We start from the raw sequence: 20272 nt of genomic DNA, 5'->3' as shown, positions 1-20272 counted from the left end.
CAGAAAAGTAAACAAGAAACACCATTTGGCTTGATTTCAGAATGCCTAAAGAAGTATTAAACTTTGTTTTGTTACAGAACTATCTTCTGGGGAAGAAAGAAACCTCCGAAATGGCAGACAGAAATAAAGAGGTGCTACTAGAGGTATGAATGTCAAACCAGAAAGGACATAGTAGTCATTGTGGGGCATGACAACAAACTGCTAAAGGTTGTGGTGATTGAAACTGATGGACAGAGCAGAATGGAATTCTGGAAGACTGTGAATGGAATGTGTTCTGTTTGGGAAAAATGGCTGTTTCAGATGTGATCAGTTAAAAAAAGTTTTTGCACTTAGTTTAGTATCTGAAATACCATACACAGTGATAATCAAATTGAGATTGCCTCTAGCTATGGCTAAAACCATTAATTTCAAGTTGAGATTTGCAGAACTGTGACCTGGTTTTTGTGACCTGCTTTTTTGACCTGTGGTGCTTGAGAATTTTTACTAGCACTTTCCAAATTTTCATTTCTACAAAATTCTAGAGCATGGGTCTGGAGACTGGTTTTAATATTTCAAATTTTGATAATAAGAAAAGCAGTAAAAATTTTTTTCAATTACATTTTAAAATTTAAAAAAACCAAATTACTGAATTTTAAGAAATGTATGACAGAAAACTAATTATTATCAAACACATCAACCAGTTTACAGAAATTAGGGCATAAAAGTGTGGAGCAAATAAAGCACACAGTAAATATAGCCTTCATGAGCTGAAAATGAAATACTTTTGTGACATGGCTGAAGTGCCATAGGTTCCACTTGAGTTCCAGAATAATGATTAGGTTTACATAGTTACCCAAAGGTAAATATTTGGGGTATTTAATTATGGATTAAACTTAAAACACTTTAACTTAAAACTAGCATATGCATGTTATTAACATACTGTTTAAAGGTGTTTTAATAAGTGTATGTATGTATACTTATGTTTGTATACATACATATAAGTGTATGTATATGTGGTTTAAAAAATTGTTTGAAGCCACAACATGCAGAGAACTGTAATTCTGCTTAACTCTTTCTGTCTTCTAAGATTATTCATAAGTCTCTGATGCATATTAATCTGGAGTGTATTTAAAGCATTTGTTTTTCTCCTTCAATTCTTTATAAATAGAATGTTAGCAGAAGTTGCAGTGTTGTGGGCAGTTAGTAGCAGCAAAGTACTCCTGGATTGAATTGCAGCTGTGTCTGATGGATGCACAGTTAGGTTTGTGTTTGCTTATATATATGAGGCTATATGAGGTGACCTTGTGACCTTACAGCCAGTAAAGCCATGGGGGATCTATTACTGAGAAGCAGTGGTCAGAAAATCTTTACAGTAGCTGCTAATGATTTTTCTGTCATTGTTGCACTGAGCAAATGTTGAGACACCCTATCGTGCTTGTCTGAATTACCTTATTGCTTCTGTGATTTATCTGTAGTTCATATCTCATGTGAAAAAAGAGCTGTCCCTGCTACAAGTGCATTCCTTGGGTAAAGAATTTCAGTCATTCAAAACAAACCACTACATGCTCTCTGTTCTGTCTGTTTCCCAAACTGCTCTGTTTATTGGCAGGAATGCTTCTGTGGAAGTTCTGTAACTGTGCCAGAGATTGAGGGAGTTTTGTGGCTGAAAGAGGATGGTAAGAAATCTTGGAAGAAACGTTACTTCCTTCTTCGGGCTTCTGGAATCTACTATGTCCCTAAAGGGAAGGCAAAGGTATGCTACTTAAAGCAATTGCTCTGAATTGTTTATTGCTGGTAAACAGTGCACACAAGAGTGGCTTTAAGTTTTGGCTTAGCTGTGCCTTTCCAAGTGCCACATCCCTTAATTAAAATGCTGGCTTTATCCTGGAAATACTGTGTGAATCTTTGTGGTAGCACTTGATGTGAAGGGTGTAACCCCAGTTTAAAAAGACAAGAATACAGGGAACTGCTTCTTGGGTTAGGTGTTCAGAAATACTTGAGAAAAAGTTTTTGGTGTAGCTAAGAAGCTGGTCTTCACTGAAGCAGAATTTGGATGGAGGACCAAATTGCTCTGTAAACGTCAATCATGAAGTATCAGACCAACTCCACAATGTCTGCATAATTTCATTATGTTTAGTTAGTTCATATAAATGGGATTTTTTTGGACTAATTTGTGCTACGTTTTTTGAAACTGGTATAGGTAATTCCATTTCTTCAGGATCACTTACTGCTGTTCTCTGTATCAGTAATACAAAATAAATAGAAAGACACTACAAATGCATTACATCTTCAAGGCTGAGTTCAAGTCATCCATGAATCCATCAGTCTTGACAGCGTCAGATGATTCCCAGTACAGGAAGTCCACCTCCCACACATCTGGGAATGAAGAGGAAATCTCTATCAGCATGACAGCTCCCTTTAGAGCTGAATGCATATCAGATGTTCTTTCCACAATCTTTTGCTTCATTAAAACAATCTGTATGCAAGTAGCCTGTTGAAATTCTTTGCCCTACACTCAATGCCAAACATCTTTAGAATTCTGCTTACAGTCAACACTGGAATTTGGACACCTTGATTATTACCAAGGTGAAATATAAACCAGCAGCTGATAACTTTCTGATCAATCATACTTACTTTCCTCTGATACCTGCTCTGAGTAAACAGTAGTAGTCCAGTGTAAAATGTCAAAAGGCAAAATGCAGACAAAACACAAAAACCAGACTGAATTAGGTTAAAAATGAAGGTGTGATGAAAGAGTTTATGCATAGCTGTATCCCCTTCTTGTGTTGGTAGTTTTTGAATCAGATTGAAACTAATATTTGACCTTAACTAGACCTTATATTAGTATTGGATCTTAGCATTAAACTGATTGTGTCAATGTGTGTGGATTTTTATAAAGATACTTTGTAAATGACTGGTTTTGTATTTACCAGGTCTCACGGGATCTTGTGTGCTTTCTACAGCTAGACCATGTCAGTGTTTACTATGGACAGGACTATCGGAACAAATACAAGGCACCCACAGACTATTGTTTAGTGCTAAAGGTAACACTGCAGCAGTTGGCTGTACCTTGAATACACTCTTACTTGTTCTGAACCATCAGCTGCTTTTAATCGAATTTTCCTCTAGTTCTTATATACAGTGTGAACAGTTGTTGCCTGTTCTCTGAGCTGGTCATGACTTCGTAAACATTTTCATATTGCCCTGAATTTTTTTATTTCCAGACTTATGAGTGCCAGTCTATTTAATTGTTCATTACACTCTAAAACATACACTAAAGTTGTCTTTTCCATTTGGTAACTCTATACCTTACAACTGTTTAGGTTCAAAGAGATAATACCCCTTGAAATGCTACTTGCAGGGGGTTTTCTTCTCAGTGTAAGTCCAGAGTAGTGGAGAAATTAATATTAAAGATTCAAGTCTACCCTTTATGGACCAGCCTGAGGGAAAAGGGATGCTGTAAAGTAAGCATCTTCTGAGTAGAAAGCATCTTCTGACAGGTAGAAAGAATGAGTAGCAAAAACTATTACAAAACCAGTGACCTGATCTTAAATGCATCTAATGACTTGAGTTCATAAAGTTATTTTAATTGAATCAACACATCTCCTAGTTTCTGTTGACTCCCACATAGTGTTCAGAATGGTTTCAGTTCCTGCAAGATAGCTGGGCACCAAGCAATTTTAAAACAAGCTTTCACACTGCGTTCAGGCAAGTAACATGTCTCCATGGATTTGAAATAGTGCCAGTAACAAGAGATGTTTTTAGTTTCACTTTTCCCCTCTCTGGAGCTCGTGTGGTGTTGTACATTAGACTGTTTACTGTGCCTGGAGTGTGTGGCTGGCTGTCCACTGCCTGAAAAAGGATTTCATTTTCCAGTGGACAGGGCAACATGTCTTTGAGCCCACTGAGAAGACAAGGAATATTAAATACGGGACATGATATTAGTTAAGAAAGTACACAGCTAAAACTGGAAGTATTTTCCATGTTCTTATAGATCATTGAATGCAAACAAAAATGTCAGTATTTGTAGGTATATATAAATTCCTTGAAGTAAATTGATTTTTCTACTTACATGTCACTTTTGTTTATATCATTTGGACAGGTTAATAGTAAATTTTATTTTCAGACTTTTTGACTGCACAAAGTAGATTTTTTTTAAAATTATTGCCATTCTGAGCATCAAATTTAATGGTAGCATTACTGAAGACACAAAATGTGTAGAAATTGTCCCTAAGTAAAATAATGGGGTAGATTTAGTTGGGTAGCTTACACCAAGTGAAGCTGTATTTTCTATGTGGAACTGATGAATCACCAAATTATTATATTAAGCAGGATTCAGTTCTGCCTTCATCAGTTCTTATAATGTTACATCAATATTTTCAACTGTATAGAAACCACACAGTTTTAAAAATAGAAATAGAGTTTTGTGCCACAAAGGCTCACTAAACTAGGAAGTATCTCCTTTGGGACAGGTAAATGGCGAATACAGACTGAAGGCCCAATTCTCTACTGATGTCCAGACTGCATTTGTCTTTATCTTCACTCTTTGTTTATATCAAAACAGTGTGCTCATGTCAGGTGCTGTGCTATTGTTAAGTGTAACATTTGTGTGCTAATATATAAAGTTAACTCCTTGGTCCTAAATGTCCGATTTCTGAGAAATTCTTTTATTTCTATATAACCAAAGTTTTGAACAAGTCCAGAAAGAAGCTGATGTGTTAGCAAAGTAATTGTATTTCCTTCTTTGTTATATAACATGTATGTGTAGGAGGCTGGTAGTGAAAAATGAAAAAAACTATCTACTATCATAAGAAAATTTGTTGTATATATTCTCTTTATGGACATAAACATCTTATGTTAAACATCTTATAAACATCTGATGTTTATGTCCAGTGTATTTGTTTTCCTCTAGTTTGGGGGATTTTTATGTGAGAGAAAGGTGAAATATTGGTTGTCTCTGTCAAGTGGTGAGTCAGTCCGTAGATACACAAGACTCTTGGTGGGTAGTACAGCCCTAGAATAGTGAGAAAGATTAGCCCTTTCTTAGTGTTTGAAATCAGTATGTGTCAAGCAATTCCCATCGAAATTCACCTCCTGAAATATTCTGGAACATTTTTAACTGGGGTTAAATACACACTACTGTTGAAGAGCTTCCAGCATTACGTTTATCTGTATAGACATCAACAAATAAATGCTTTCCTTGCATTCCTAGCTATGAAAACATTGATGAGAATGCACAATTTTTTTGCAGCATCCTCAGATCCAGAAGAAGTCCCAGTATATCAAATATCTTTGCTGTGATGATGTAAGAACTCTACACCAGTGGATCAATGGCATCCGCATTGCTAAGGTAACCCCCAGGCAGTCTTACACTGTTGACATGAGTAGTCATCAGCTGCTTAAAACCATTTACAATTACTTAGCAAAATACATGGTAAATCTAACTTCCCTCTGTTCAACAATTCTGAACATGAACTGTAAAATCTTTTTACATTTTTCATTCCTTAGCAAAATTACTATAGGCTTCGTTATAATAATTCAGTAATTGGGCCTTTTCTTTTTGTTTCTGCTGCACCCCTGTCACCTGACACAGTTCTAACATACATCATAGATACATTTTAGCCAACTCCTTTCAGATTTTAAAAAGAAGGCTTATGGGAAAAGAGAATTTAGAACATAGAGTTGATTTTCAAGATCCTCACAGCTTATCTTAGTTTATTCATTGGACTGTTTCTTGCTTGACACTGTCTCTTCTAGCACAAATAAATTGTTTTTCTTTCTTTCAGCAATTCACTAAGACTATTAATATTACCTGAACTCCTTAACATAGAGCCTGTGTTGCTCTGGGGGGACTGGCAGGAGGAAAGATGTAGTAGAGAAGCCAGAGGTAGAGCTCAACAGTCTGAAAAGAGTGTACAGCCTCTATAGAGTTGTTAAACTTGTTTGTGATTTTGCTTAGTACGGGAAGCAGCTATACATGAACTATCAGGAAGCATTGAAGAGAACAGAATCAGCATATGACTGGACCTCCTTGTCTAGCTCCAGTATCAAGTCAGGCTCCAGCTCATCTAGTTTGCCAGGTAACATTGTGATCTAGCTCATAATACAAAGATTCAATTGCCTTTATCATCTGCTGTCTGGTTGCCTCAAGAGAGACTGTTGCAGGAAATGGACTGTTTCTCCAAAGTCTTTTATGCTATGTTTAGTCTAAAACACAGACTTTATCTATAACATTCTGTATGTGTATATCTATATATGTATGCATACAGGTAAAAACCTATTTTGCTGTATTACCCGCAGTGATGTCTGTTTGAAATATGCAGCAATTTCTTGTTCACCTCCAAAAACCAATGCTTTTCTTAAACTGAGAGGAGGAAACATCATTTCAAATTCCTGATGTCTCTGTGTTCACCTGTTTGAAAAGTCAAATTTATAGTGTAATGATACATAGAACGTATATACGTAGTTCTTAAACGGCTTTGTTAACTGAAATATTTGAAATTGGAAAATGAGAACTAGCCCCTGCCCAAAGGCAGAGATCCAAACAATCTCTTTAGAGAAAACTTTGAAAATACCGTTCCTGTCCCCATGTCAAATTGTGCATGCCTGCATTAATGTGCTCCTGTTTATCCCCCAGCAGAATTGGGGCTGGTTTCTTGTTGCGTGTAATTGATAAATACAGTGTAATTTCATTGTTCAGAACTGACTGATACTTTTGGTGGATTATTCAGAACCTTCAGGGGCTATATTCTTTATTGAAACGTGCTGTGCAAAGGTGTATTTTCTGCCACAGATTCAGGTTGGGAAGTAATGCTGCTGAATTGGACAGGTTCAGAAAGTAGCCTGTAAGAATGAGCTAAGCAAATGCAGCCTAACTGGGAAGGTACCTTGTTGTTTCAACTGTGTGGCATAGCAGTAAATTCTTGGTCACTGACAATTTCTCCACCCAAGCTGGGTGTTTTTCTGATGAAGTGTAAATTCTTGTAGGGAGCTGAGCCACAGCTCACTAGCCAAGCATGTTCTACGAAAGTTTGATTCCAGCCTGTGCCAGGACACTTTGGGATTACACAGAAAGCAGGTGCCAGGCTGAATAAATTGGTCTGGCTGTGCCTGCTGCTGTCTTGTCAAGACACCCTGTGGAGCATCATTTATGTTGGCTACTTGCAGGATGCACACCAGCCCTTCTCTTGTGTTGAGGAATGGGTCATTGGAAGCAGTGTTCTGCCTTGGCTGGTGCAGTTTGCCTGTCCATGGCCTGTGCCCAGGGTACATTTTTAAGGTTGTGCTGGGAGGGAGTGCTGGAGAAAGCAGGCTGCATGCACTGCATGAAATGAGGTTTTTCCCAAAGTGCAGGGATGTGGCATGGCTCAGAACCCATACAGCTGCAGTGTGATTTTACTTGACACGTGAAATGTATCTGATATGCTCTCATCCTTGGGCAGCTTCAGGTTTGGTTGATACCAGGCATCTGTTGTAATGGCCTGGATGTGAGCTAGAGCTTACACAGTTGTTACTAGGAGCAGTGGCCTCTGGGGACATGTTTAACAAGTCACAGAGTTGCATCATATTGACATTACTCTTACATTCAAAAACATATACTAACTGTTCCTTAACTTTTTTTCTGAACAGAATCTCAATCAAATCATTCGAATCAATCTGACAGCGGAGTTTCTGACACCCAGACAGCTGGCCATGTCCGTTCCCAAAGCATTGTCAGCTCCATGTTCTCTGAGGCCTGGAAACGAGGCACTCAACTGGAGGAATCCAGCAAGGTAACAAGAAGACTTTAATTTGAGAACCAACGCCCAGCAAAATGTATGAGACAGTGTTGTACCTCTTCCACCTCTGTCTTGAGTGGCATTTCTTCTCTGTTTTATGTGGTTAATTTGCACTGCTATATAATTGTTTTTTAGGATTCACTTTTTCAGGTAATTAAGCCCTGCAACTTTCTGTTCTTTCTTTTATTTATGTGCATAGAAGCTTTTTGTTTTTCGAAGGCATTATACAGCCCCTCTCACAGAGTCCTATTTACTAATGTTGAATGAAGACAAAATAAAAAGATAAGCTGTTAACAAGTTGAATGAAATTCTTTCACTAAGATCTTTGTCCAGTTAAGTAGACACATCTTTCCTTTCTAAAGATGTGAATAACTGGGGCCTGAAAGCAGGTATATATATTTTGAAGTACTTGGTAGTTTTTACTCAAAAGTGTTCTGTTAGGTGGATGGAACAAGTAACCTCAGTTATGGTCAAAATGAAAGTACTGACATTTTCAGCAGTTGTGGATTAAGGCAGATGTGGTATCTCCTGTTGCTGGTAGAGAGTTACAGAAGACTTGAACCCATTGAGGCTGGGGCTCAGGTCTGATGTGGTTTGGTTAGTTTTCTGTTCTTTCTATGGTTAACTGTTGTAATTCCTGGGGAGAATTTCCATGCACAGGAGAAATTCTGCTGAAGCTGTTTGTTGTCAGGTTTGAAGGAACCTCACTGTCTCTTCTAGCACAAATAAACTGTGCTAGAAGAGCACAGGTTCCTGAAGAGCCTTGATGTCATTAACCGTAGCAGCTACGTGTGGAAATGCACTGTGAGAAACTGTCTTTACTTCTGTCAGTTGTGAATCTTCCCCAGACTCCAGGTTCAAGCTAGAGAAGGAAGCTTTTTAAAACCAAAACCACAGGCAAATACACCTGGCACTGGTGCTTCAGATCAATAACTAAAAATAAGATAACACATCTCCTTTTCAAATGAGAAAGCATATGACTGTGTGAAAGCTGACATGGCTGCATCCTTCGGGATTCATAACTTTTCTTTAATGCTTGCTGGCTTGGAAGTTCTCTGATTCTCAGTCCAGGAATGTAGCTTGCTAAGTTGTGGTACCAAGTTTTCCTGCTGCATGAGTGCAACACATGGTGCATGTCCACCAGCAGATGGCTTCTGTGTGGGTATAGGATGCATCATTTCTGCAGGAGTGAACTGCAGGAGATGGGGCAATTGCTAGCAGGTATTCAACAGAGCTGAAAGAATACTGCTGTGAGAATGATAATGTTATATTTCCTCAAGTTTTGGGTTCAGTGTAAATCCTGCTGCTACATATACTCACTGAGATTTTAAGCAAAAGTTTGAAGTTCACTACTTTGGGATTACTGTTGTTCTTTATCAAGTCTGTAGTGCTGCTGGCAATTGCTTATTTAAACCCCAAGAATTTTTATGCTACGTGATTAAAGCCATGGTAAAAATAAAATATTCAGAATGCTTCCTGCATTGAGGAAGCTATCCATGTATCAATATTTCATAAATTTGAATTCCTTTCTGCAAATCCAAGAAAAGGATTTCTTCACCTTATGCATAACACAGGTAAATGGGTTGCCCTAAAACTTCCAAATGAATCCAAATGAAATGAACTGTGTAAAATTACAGAAGCTATGTTTAAACAATTGAGTGAATTGGTGACAAGTTTACTTTCAGTGAAACTACAGTGTAAATCTGGCCTGGGGAACTTGAATACAGGAAACAGGAAATCAGACTGGCAGTGGAAAATGTTAAACTGTGTGGCAAGAAAGGCAAACAGCAGTGTTCAAGAATTGTAATTTACATGGGAAGGTGTTACCAGAGATACTGAGATGTGCTTTAGTCAGATTAGTCTCCAGTTACCTCAGAGGCAGCTTTGCTAGAGTGCTTTGGTGTCAAAGCTGGCTTCAGAGGTTCATGTGGGCAGGTTGCTGCCAAGTTGCAGAAGTTTCCTGCATGTCCCTTCCCCTTGTGCAACAGCTCTCTCCCACCTTGTCAGCCTTGGCTCCTTCCCCTGGGCAGGCAGGGCAGAACAGAGCATGCTGTGTCTCAGCAGGGAGACGGCATTGGTGCTCCTTCCAGCCAGGGTGTTGTACTAGTGCCTCAGCAAATTAATAATGGGTGAGTTCTGCCCACTTTTCCCTCATCTACCAGTAATTTCCCAATAATTTCTTGAAGTCGAAAACATACTGAGATTGCTAGAGATCTGTCATATTTGGCCTAAATTTGGTAACCAATCCAAAAGCATGGGGAAAGAGATGGCAAACAGTTCAATTGCAAAAGCTTGTTTCCTCAGGAAAAAAATAGCTAAAAAAAAAAAAAGCCACAGTTTATATAAAAAGATATACTCTTGTTTTTATAGCATTTTTTTAGAGTTCCAGATAGTCATGAAGATACATGGTACAAATAGGAATTGCCAGTGTGCAATAAGTAATTTGTCAAGATACACAGAAGGACATCACATAATTATAAGGACAGAAAAAGGAGAAATGAATCTCTCTCAAGGTTCTTCTGTAAAGAAAGTGTTACAGACTATGTTTCCGGATGTTGATTTAATTTGATTCTGTGGAGATGGGAGGGGCTCCCCCTCCTGAAATGCCCAATAGTCTTTTCTCTGTCCTGAGTGTTTAATTTATTCACTGTGAAGATGACTGCCTTCAATAGGATAAAGAAAACACCACCCTCTTTCTAAGATTAAGAAAAACTTATCCCAAAATGTAGATAATCTATCTGCTTCACATTTTGAAAGTCCTCTTTGCCCAAAGAATACTTTATTCATTTGTTCCCAGTTGGGCAGTGAAGAGCTCATTGAGTCTCATTTGCTTGTTATATTTTGAACACCTTATTTCAAACGTTGTGCTACAACAAATACCCAAATGCATGCTCGCTGTATCTGCTTTAAGGGACAAATTCAAGATTCCCCAAGGTCTTGCCATTCAGGGATAGCTAATCTGTTATGCCTTCATCTCCCTCTCTGTTTTATGCTGCCTTTATTTTTCCTGTTGCCTTTTGCTGTCTCAGGTGTCAAAAGTGAAGCTCAGCACAACTAAGGGCAGCACACCCATGGTGCCTTATACAGGGCACAATTAAGGTCAGGTGGTGCTAATTGAAAATTCATTAACCTGGGTGATTGGGAGAATGGTAATTTACAGACTAACACTTGCAAGAGATCAAGATTTCTGTTTTGTAACGTGAACACCTTGATTTGGTTCCAGACCTGTTAATATTTTTGCCTTCCATACCTAATGTGACAGGCAGAGGCACACCCCATGTTTGTTGTAAAATCACTGTTTATTACTTCTGACTCTAATCCTTTTGATGGAGTTCTGCACATACAGACACTGTGCACCTGTGTTTAGAACAAAGCAGTATGCAAATGGGCTCTTCCCATGCAGATGAGCATAATTGGGCAAAGCAGCTACTAATAAGGTATAGGTGTGGTCAGTCACTACGGTGGTGGTATATTTCTAATGCATGTTTCTGTGCTCTGCGCTGTGAAATTCACAACTTGGCTTGTAGCCAGAACACTTTGTATTAAGAGGATATTTATAAATTTGAGTAATGCAGTTGTCGTTTTATTTTTTAAGAGGAATGCAGGCTTACAGTTTTATGAGAAACAACTTAACTTGAGCACTACACGAGTAGACTAAAATACTGCCTGCTGCTTTCCCATGGATCCTTCCATTAGTCATCTTTTCCCTGTTTTTCCTTATTTTTTCTGTTTAACATATGAGTTGCATGTGTAACTTTCCTTTCCCAAGTTTACTTTGTTTTGCAGATGTCTAAACATTTCCTTCTGGGGAAATTTTCTAGGAAAACTTGATGGTTCTTCTTCTTCCCTATTTTTTTTCTTGCCAGTCGTGGATAGTAGTGCATGTGAAGGAAAAATGACTCAGTACTATTCCTGTGCAGGGCTTGCTCTCAGTGTGTTTTAGAGCAGTTCAGGATTTCTGCATTTTGTAACACTGAACAGTGTAAGGCCTGAACTAACAGATGTAAGTATTTGACATGCTCTGGGAGACCATGTGTGGTTTGATTCCAGCCCTACTGAGCTGAGATGTCTTACAGAGTCTCTGGCTCTGCCTCTCTCACGGCCTGGGGTGCTCGTTACGCTTGCCCAAAGCAGGCCAGTAATTCTCACTGGGTCCCATAGCCTGCCCCAGGGAAGTAAGGAGGCTGGTGTATTTTCCCTCTGACAGGAGCTTCACTTGGAGCAGAACTGGCTCTACTGATTTTTGCCGGCACCCCTCCCAGCCTGCCCCATCCCCTTGCATGGTCCAGGCTTGTCAGTGTATGGAATTGTCTCTTGCTCCAGTGTTTTGCTCAGAGTTCTTGCATGCTGTAATCTGCCACTTAATTTTTAATGTTGGGCACATTTAGACCTTCACTTTATAATCTCTTTGTCTCTTTCTCTCTCTCCCTCCTTCCCTCTCTCTTCTTTTTCTCCCTTTCCACTTTCACTAAAAATCCCTTCCCCGTAGGCCCGAGTGGAGCCTGCAGGTCGGCCCTTCGTGTCCGTCGCAGCTCCCGTGTCCCCGCAGACGAAAGCGGTGACGCCCTACACAGCATCGCAGCCGTCCCCGCCGCTGCCACCACCCCCGCCCCCGCCCCCTCCGCCCCCGCCGCCGCCGCCCCCTCCGCCCCCGCCCCTGCCCAGCCAGGCCGCCCCGTCCGCGGGCTCGCCCGCCACCATGTTCGTCAAGTACAGCACCATCACTCGGCTGCAGAACGCGGCCCAGCACGGCGGCCCTTTTTCCAAAGCCCCTGCTACCCAGCAGGCCCCGCCGCCGCCTCCGCCCTCGGCGAAGCCTCAGATCCTGGTGCCCCCCAACGGGGTCATGCCGCCCCCCCCGCCCCCACCGCCGCCCCCCACACCGGGCTCGGCCATGGCACAGCTGAAGCCGGCACCTTGTGCCCCCTCTGTGCCACAGTTCACGCCGCCACCGCCGCCCCCCAAGATACATCAAGTTCAACCAAATATAAGCCAGGCCGCCGTTGCCTCCTCGTTGCCACCACCGCCTCCTCCTGTGCCTGCCCCGCCACCACCCCAGGCACCCCCAAAGCCTGTCATGGCAGCTCTGCCCCCTCAGCCTAGTGGGAAGGCAGCATCACCAGGGGTCACGCATGTCACTCCCCCTGTGACTGCAGCTTTGCCCCTTGCAATAAAGAAACAACCAAATGTCACTTCTTCCCAGGTGCCTCCTCTGCCCCCCGCCCCTCCTGGCCCCACTCCCCCTGCAACATTCCCAAAGCAGCAGAGTTTTTCAGTAAAGCCTCCTCCATCCCCTCAGTCCCCAGTGCCATCGGTGGTGAAGCAGATAGTCAGCCAGTTCCCTCCTCCTCCCACGCCACCAGCCACTGAGCCCCAGCCTCTGAAACCCCTTCCACTGAGTGTGGCTCCACAGTCACCTCCAGCAGTGAAGGCAAAGCCCAAATGGCAGCCTGCTGCTGCTCCTTCACCAGATTTCCCCCCTCCTCCACCAGAGAGCAGTTTAGTGTTTCCTCCTCCCCCTCCTTCCCCAGCTTCCTCTGCAGGTTCTCCCCCGCCTGACAGATCAGGGTCTCCAGTAAAAAAGGCCGGCAAGACATCAAGCCCCGGAGGGAAGAAACCACCTCCAACACCTCAACGCAACTCCAGCATCAAGTCCACAAGCTCCGCTGAGTACCATGAGTCCAAGAGGCCTTCAGTGGACCGCCTTGTCAGCAAATTTGCACACTCCCCAGAGCCGTCAGGATCTCCTTCCAAGGAGTCATCGCCTCCTCCAGCGCCTCCAAAGCCAGGGAAGCTCAACCTTTCTGGTGTGAGCCTGCCCATTGTCCTTCCACAAGGTGGGCTCCCAGCCAAGGCTTCTGCTCCGAGTGTGTCTGGAAAGGAACCTGTGGTTGAATTCCCTTCACCACCATCCGATTCAGACTTCCCACCACCACCACCTGAAATAGATCTTCCTCCCCCTCCAGTAGAAATTCCATCTGTGTTTTCAGGCGGCACCTCCCCAAAAGTCGCTGTTGTAAATCCCCAGCCGCAAGCATGGTCAAAACCATCTGTGAAAAAAGCCCCACCACCCACACGGCCCAAGCGGAACGACAGTACCCGACTGACACAGGCAGAGGTTGCAGAGCCCCCAGGGTCAGCTGGCCCACAAGTGCCCACCTCACCCAAGTCCAGCCTTAGCGTTCAGCCGGGATTCCTGGCAGACCTCAACCGGACACTGCAGCGGAAATCCATCACCCGGCACGGCTCGCTCTCCTCCGCGCGGATGTCCAGAACGGAGCCCACGGCCACCATGGACGACATGGCCCTGCCTCCACCCCCGCCAGAGCTGCTGGCTGACCAGCAGAAGACCAGCAGCTTTGGGGGTAGTCATATATCTGGCTATGCAACGTTACGGAGGGGGCCGCCCCCCGCACCCCCCAAAAGGGATCAGAACACCAAGCTGTCACGGGACTGGTAGTCAGTCCCCAGGGCCAGTGCTCTCCATGACTTGTGGGCTGCTCTGTGATCCGCCAGTGCGTGATCCTGTGCACGTGGAGAGGATGTGGGGTTGTGGATGATAGCCCCATTAAAAGAGGTGATCTCAAACTGCAGCTATGATTAAATGTAAAGACATTCCCCTTTCATGGCAAGGCTAAGAAAGATGGGGGCTTAGGGGTGTTGATACTTTATTGGGGAGAGTGGGTAGAGAGGTGTTGGCTTCATTCTTTTGGTTTCTTTTACCTTTCTTATGGATTGGACCAAACCCCCATTTTCTTACTTTTTCTGCATTTAGGGGAGGGGGAGGGAGATAATTTTTTTGTAGTGTCTGTCCACGTGAGACATGTTTGTGCATGTATAATAAGTGTAGGTATATAATATATTGTGATATATTTCGTCGCAATTATAGAAGATAACCAGAATGTTTTTGTAGAACCGTATTTATTGTTTCAGTCAGTATATTATCTGGAATCGGACTCTAACTGGTCAAATTTTACCATAAAGATGGAGATGTAGGGGGCACTTTAAAGAAAGGAAATAAAAAACCTAAACCCACAAACTTCTCAGCAGTTTGTGGTGGGTAAATTCTGCAAAGCTGAGGTGTTCAGTTGGTAACTGTACATTGTCCATTGATTGAAAAGTACAGGTGCAACATACCAAAACATTCTGGTCATAATACTACTGAAAATGAGTATGTTCAGAGGAAAGAAATAGATTTTATATATAGTGGGCTGGAGTGAAATATATTTATACTATAAAGAGCCTCCCCCTCCTTTCAAATAGTTTAAAAATATACACTGATAGAAATTATTTCAAACTTATTTGTCCACGCAGTTAAGTAGGATAAATATATATTATTCCAAACCATTATGCATTCTAACTGATAATAGGCTCAATCATTTGTTTCTTTGGCTCAAGATGAATATATTTGTGTTAACCCCTTCTGAAAGCTGCCAGGACTCCTGCAATTGAAAATCCTGCCAACCCCCAAGGCTGACCCACGCCGATCTGTGAGCTGTCCGTGTAACTCTTACCCTGAATGAACAGGTAGGTTTCTGTAGAAAGTGCTGTGTGCTCCCACAGGCATGCATAGCATCCAGTCTCACCTGGTCTGGGCCTGGAAGGATGTAGTGTCTTCACAAAAACAAGCATCTGGAAATGTGTGAAGAAAGTACTGCTTGTAATTGATTGGAAACTGTCAGGAAACTTTCCCTTCTGGAAAGAGAGAAGGGAGCAGCAATTTCAGGACAAGCAGAGTAGGAATTCTCTCTCTTTTCTTTGACCTGCCAGAGACTGTGACCAGTGCATTAACCTGTTTATTACAAAGTTGCACTTCTAGCAGTCAAAGAAGAAGACTGGAAATAAAACAACCTTCAAGAGGCAATAACATTTTCTAAAAATTTCATCTAAGGGCCCGGCCCATACGAGTAGAAAATAGACTTTTGGTTTGCTTGGTTTTTTTTTAGTCACCGATTTACAGTCGGTCACCACATCAAGCATGACAGTCCTTTTTCTTCAGTAGCTACTTTAGTAGCTTGATTGTACAGTCTTACCCACATATTCAGACCTTGTGACAAGGGAGTGTAAGTGTTCTTATGTATCAGTGCACATTCCTTGCAGGGTGGTGGGACACAGCCTTTGTAAAACAGCTAAAATACTTGGACTGTAACTACCCCATCTTCAGCTGTTACAGCTTCCCTTGTCAGCATGGGGATTTTGTCAATACATAGTGTCAATAGGCTCATATGGCAAATAATTTCACTGTTTGCCTACTTTTTCCTCCAAAAGCAAACTTTAAATGCTTTCTTTTCCCCAAAGAATGAAACAAAGACAGCAGTTTGACCTGGCAGTATTTGCAGATGTGTCAAACCAATATAAACTAATCTCTCATTAAAGTAATTCAGGATGATACATTTAAGAAATATTGTGATAGTGTCCCCCATTACTTTTTTTTATAAAGTTGTTGGTTTTTTTAAGTCCAAAAAATGAAATAAATATCTTTGTGAATATTTTATTAATAGGAAAAAAAGTTTTGCTAATTTGAGGTGGAAAATTACACATCTATAACTATATACTTTTAAATAGGTGCATCATGAAAAGAGAAAAATTAGTGGTGCTGTCTCTGCTGAACTGTTTCATATGATTTTTTTTTAAATCTATTTCAGCACCTCTGGAAATTGTTTTAATATTTCAGACTAGATTTTTTGAGCAATAAGAGTATATACCATTATGTGCATTTTTAAAGCACTGCTATGGAAAGGCACTTTTTTGTATCTTTCAAATTGTGCACCAAGTTTTGTTTCTACTATTTTTGTGCTTACAAAGTGTCCTTAAAAGCATTTGCATTGTTGATTTTAAGCATGCTCACTGTAGCTGGTGACTAACTTCACAGGAGGGTTGTTAAGCTATACTGCAGTTCATGGGTGCTGTAATTTTCACGTTGCTCGTCCTGCTGCTGTGTCCTGTGCGCAGTTCCTGGGGCTCAGACACACCAGAGGGCAAAAGGTGCTCGCTGCAGCTGTAGCTGCTTGGCCCTTAGCCGTGACGGGGAGGTGGGCACGTTCTCCTACTCCCGGCAACATGTGCTCCCAGGTGAGAGCAGTCAGGGAATTCTGCTTGCCCCAGCTGCTTTTTTTCTCCCCAAGACAGCCTCACTGGTGTGTGTGAGTTCCAGCCCTTTTACTGTAGTTCATTCAGTGCGGGTACCTCTGGACTTTGGACTCGGCACATCAATGTTATGAGTGCAATTTCTTCAGAGGCATTTCAGCTTCGTTCTTGTTTTCCTGTGTCCACATTTATTTCCCCAATATCTCTCCCTAGACAATTAATCCATGCTTACTACTGCAGGCTGCCCACAGCTTGCTGGGAGACAGTTGTGTAACTCTTAAGTCTGCAGCAAAAAGAATGAATGTCAGCAGAGGTGGCATCCTGTATTCATTCTAGTTACAGTTTCCTTCCTAAGGCAGTAGTGATCCAGTGAGTGGCTGCTGCTTGCTTTCTCTCAGCTGAGCATGGAAATTTGGCTGCAGTGTGGTTCAGACAACCTGGTTGCCTTTTCAGGTTATGAGATACCCCCCTACTGTAACTTGCTTTTCCAGTATATTTACTGGTTTTGTGACAGTGAATATTTACACCTTATTTTGCTTGTAAGTTGTTTTCCCCCATGTGCAGTCATCTCATAATTGCAACATAATATTTATTAAATCAGAAAATTAAGGGGCTGGACTTCAGACACCCAGGAAGAGGCTTCCTGCTACAAATGTGGGCAGTAATACTTTTGGATGTCTTAAAATGGGCGTGTGAAGGCTGAGTGTTCATACTCCAGACAAAAAAGTGCTTTGATCCCAAAATACACAGAGTGTATGGCTGGGGTTGCATTACATGAGGCAGAGCACAGGCTGGCTACTTGTTAAGGTGGGTGTCAGGGGACCCTGTAGCTGCAAGGGAACCTGAGAGGGCTCAGCTCTGTCCATTAATCTTTTCCACATTTGGTCTTCATTTCTCCTCTGCTATGCAGCGTAGCATCCACCTCTGAGTACCAGAGCCCTGCCCAGCCAAGTGTCTGTGCCTGCAGCCCAGATGTAGAAAGCAGGGAGCTATTCTCAGATGCTTTCATCACCATTCAGGGGCTGGGGAATTGCTTTGAAAGGGAAAACTAGGCTCTTCTAGCAGCACTAAGCTAGATGAGAAATTACTTTTAAAACTAAAAGAAACCACAGGTTCTAAACAAACAATAGGTAATATGTTTCAGGTGGCTATGCTAGGGGCCCTGTTTAATCTTTTAACACCTGTAGCTGGGAGAGGAAGTTAGGCACAAGTGTCTGAATCATTCTCTTATTTTCTATGGAAGAGAAGTTTCCTGCTTCACCCTGCACAGTGGTTTCCTCCTGCGACAAACCACCCCTGACTGCTCTGACTTGGTGATGACCTCAAAGCCAAAGAGCTCCTCTCCTGAGCTTACTCTGCACTTGTCTACAGGGCAACGCTGAGTGACACATCAGGGAAACAAGGTGCTGGTACCTGGATTATTTGGTTTCAAGTCTGAGGGGAGAGGAAGCATTTTTTTTTAAGAAGTGCATTTAAACATTTACCGTTCTGGGCTTGCACATTTAAAGGTTTTTTAATTCCTTCTTTCTGTGCCCTTAGGCAACCAGATAAATCATATCAGCTCAGAGATAAAGTGTGGCCAGTCTTCCTCTCACTTAAAATTTTTTTTTCCACAGTTTAAGGAACCAAAAGTGCCATTTCAACAGCAGAAGGGCAAAAAGAAATTTTCTGCTTTTTACAGAAAACAGCATAGAACCAAATTGTTTTGCTACAGTGGTTTATCACAGGTAAATTTGTTTCTTATTCCAAATAAGATTATAAGTGGGTCCTAATATGAGTATTATTTCAACTAGTGTCATGTTAAAATCAGTTGTACTCCAGAAAGCAGTATGAATTCCTGGCAGAAGGTAGCGAGGATGAAGCCAGAACATGGGAGTTTGGGTGGTTGCTGGGTTTTTTTTTTCCTTACAGCATTACTAAGGTGTAGATTATGTACTCAGTCACACAGCGCTCCTCAGCTGCAGGTGAGTCTTACTACTTTGGGGCCCATTTGTGGTGTTGAGCTCTGCATTCATTCCCTTGCACCACTGGGACAGACTCCAAACCAGAGAGGATCTAACACTACAAGGGATAGTTTCTCTTGGATTTTTTTGCCACATGCTGGTGGGGTTTTAAGCTTTATTTTGGAATTCTGAGTTTGTCTAAGCTGAGTAATTTTGCTTTCTGAATTTTCTTTCCTTCAATTAAAAAATTGCCCATGAAGGGGCAAAGAAAACCCCAAAACAACAGGGTTTTGTTGCAGGGGCAGCACTCACTAATACTGTGACACTAGCTTGGTCTGGTTGTGAGAAGTTTAAGACACTAAACTGCAAAGATGAAAAACACAAGCTAATCCAGCACCATGTAAATTATTCTAATTGCTACTAACTAACCACGGGGAATAGTGACGGGAAATGATCATTTGGTGCTCTGAGGCACTTGGTGGGGCAAGGACTCCGTGAGCTCTCTGCTCAGCACATGGATCTTGGGTAAAGGGGAATTAGAGAAGGTAGAAGACTTGGAGGAACAGGAACTCGTGCTGTAGAAATTAATGAGGAGGACCTTCAGTAGCAGATTGTGGACACTACCCACCCCACCCCCCCATTATTGAAATGCTTGAAGGCAGCTTGTCTTTTAGGAAATTTTGGAACTCAACCGTTTGCTACAGTGGAAAATAATTTCCTTCCAGCTTTCCCAAGATGCCAAAGATGCATTCTGAGCTAAATTCCAGGTAGGCAGATGTATGTACACCAGTCTTTTGTTGCCAGGGGTCTCATACTGCTGATCTCTAGCACATGTCTGGTGAGAGAACAGGGTGCCACTCTTAGATGTTGTGTATCCCTTGCCTTTAACCAACACTGGGAACTGGGTACACACTTGCAAAGGACAGTTTAGCAAACAAAGCTGTGCCCATGGCAAACTGCTGGCTGATTTGGTGCAGCACAATAACGCTCGTACTTCTAAAAGAAAAACTAAATGTTTTGTCCTAAGTTGTAATTGGAAATCTTAGGCCTCCTAAGTGGACTGCAGTGGACCAGAAATGAACTGGAGCAGCAGTTTGGGTTCTAGCTTACACTGATTGTTACCAGTCACTGGGAGTATTCTGTATAATACTGGAGATGCAAGTATAAGAAGTGTCATTGCAATGATGATTTGTCTGTGCAGCAAATTTGTGCTGAGTGCTGTAAATACATTCATGTTTACTGCTTTAAAAAGAAAATTGCACATTTTATCTTTCAATGGGATTGCCTCCCCTCTTCTTCCCTTTCCAAACAGGAAAAAAAAAATCAAAGCTCTTTAGACTGATAGTGTCAGGTTGGGGGGAGCTTTGCCATATTATAAATATATATAAATATATGTATAAATATACTTTTTTTAAGCATGAGAGAGGACAAAAGAAATACTACATTATAGAGTACCCAATATAGATCATTATACAATGGAATATG

General features: G+C 41.8%; 1 protein-coding gene across 6 annotated transcripts in view; it reads left to right on the top strand.

The window, feature by feature from the left end:
• RAPH1 (Ras association (RalGDS/AF-6) and pleckstrin homology domains 1) overlaps nt 1-20238 on the top strand; it is a 77873-nt gene extending 57635 nt beyond the window's left edge. For 4 of the 6 annotated variants that reach the window (XM_084209189.1, XM_084209190.1, XM_084209188.1 and 1 more), the window contains 7 exons: nt 78-143; nt 1589-1732; nt 2913-3023; nt 5231-5329; nt 5939-6059; nt 7609-7751; nt 12247-20238. In XM_084209189.1, coding sequence (XP_084065315.1) covers nt 78-143; nt 1589-1732; nt 2913-3023; nt 5231-5329; nt 5939-6059; nt 7609-7751; nt 12247-14217 — 2655 coding nt within the window. In that variant the 3' untranslated portion in view covers nt 14218-20238. Of the gene's footprint in view, nt 1-77; nt 144-1588; nt 1733-2912; nt 3024-5230; nt 5330-5938; nt 6060-7608; nt 7752-10786; nt 10857-12246 lie in introns of all 6 variants that reach the window. The other 2 variants (XR_014616296.1, XM_084209192.1) reach the window with 2 other exon arrangements.
• The last annotated feature ends 34 nt before the right edge of the window (nt 20239-20272 follow it).

The sequence above is a fragment of the Fringilla coelebs genome (genome assembly GCF_963513975.1).
Source record: "Fringilla coelebs genome assembly, chromosome: 7".
Lineage (NCBI taxonomy): Eukaryota > Metazoa > Chordata > Aves > Passeriformes > Fringillidae > Fringilla > Fringilla coelebs.
Note: the sequence above shows the minus strand (reverse complement) of the source record. Positions and strands in the feature narration are given on the sequence as shown.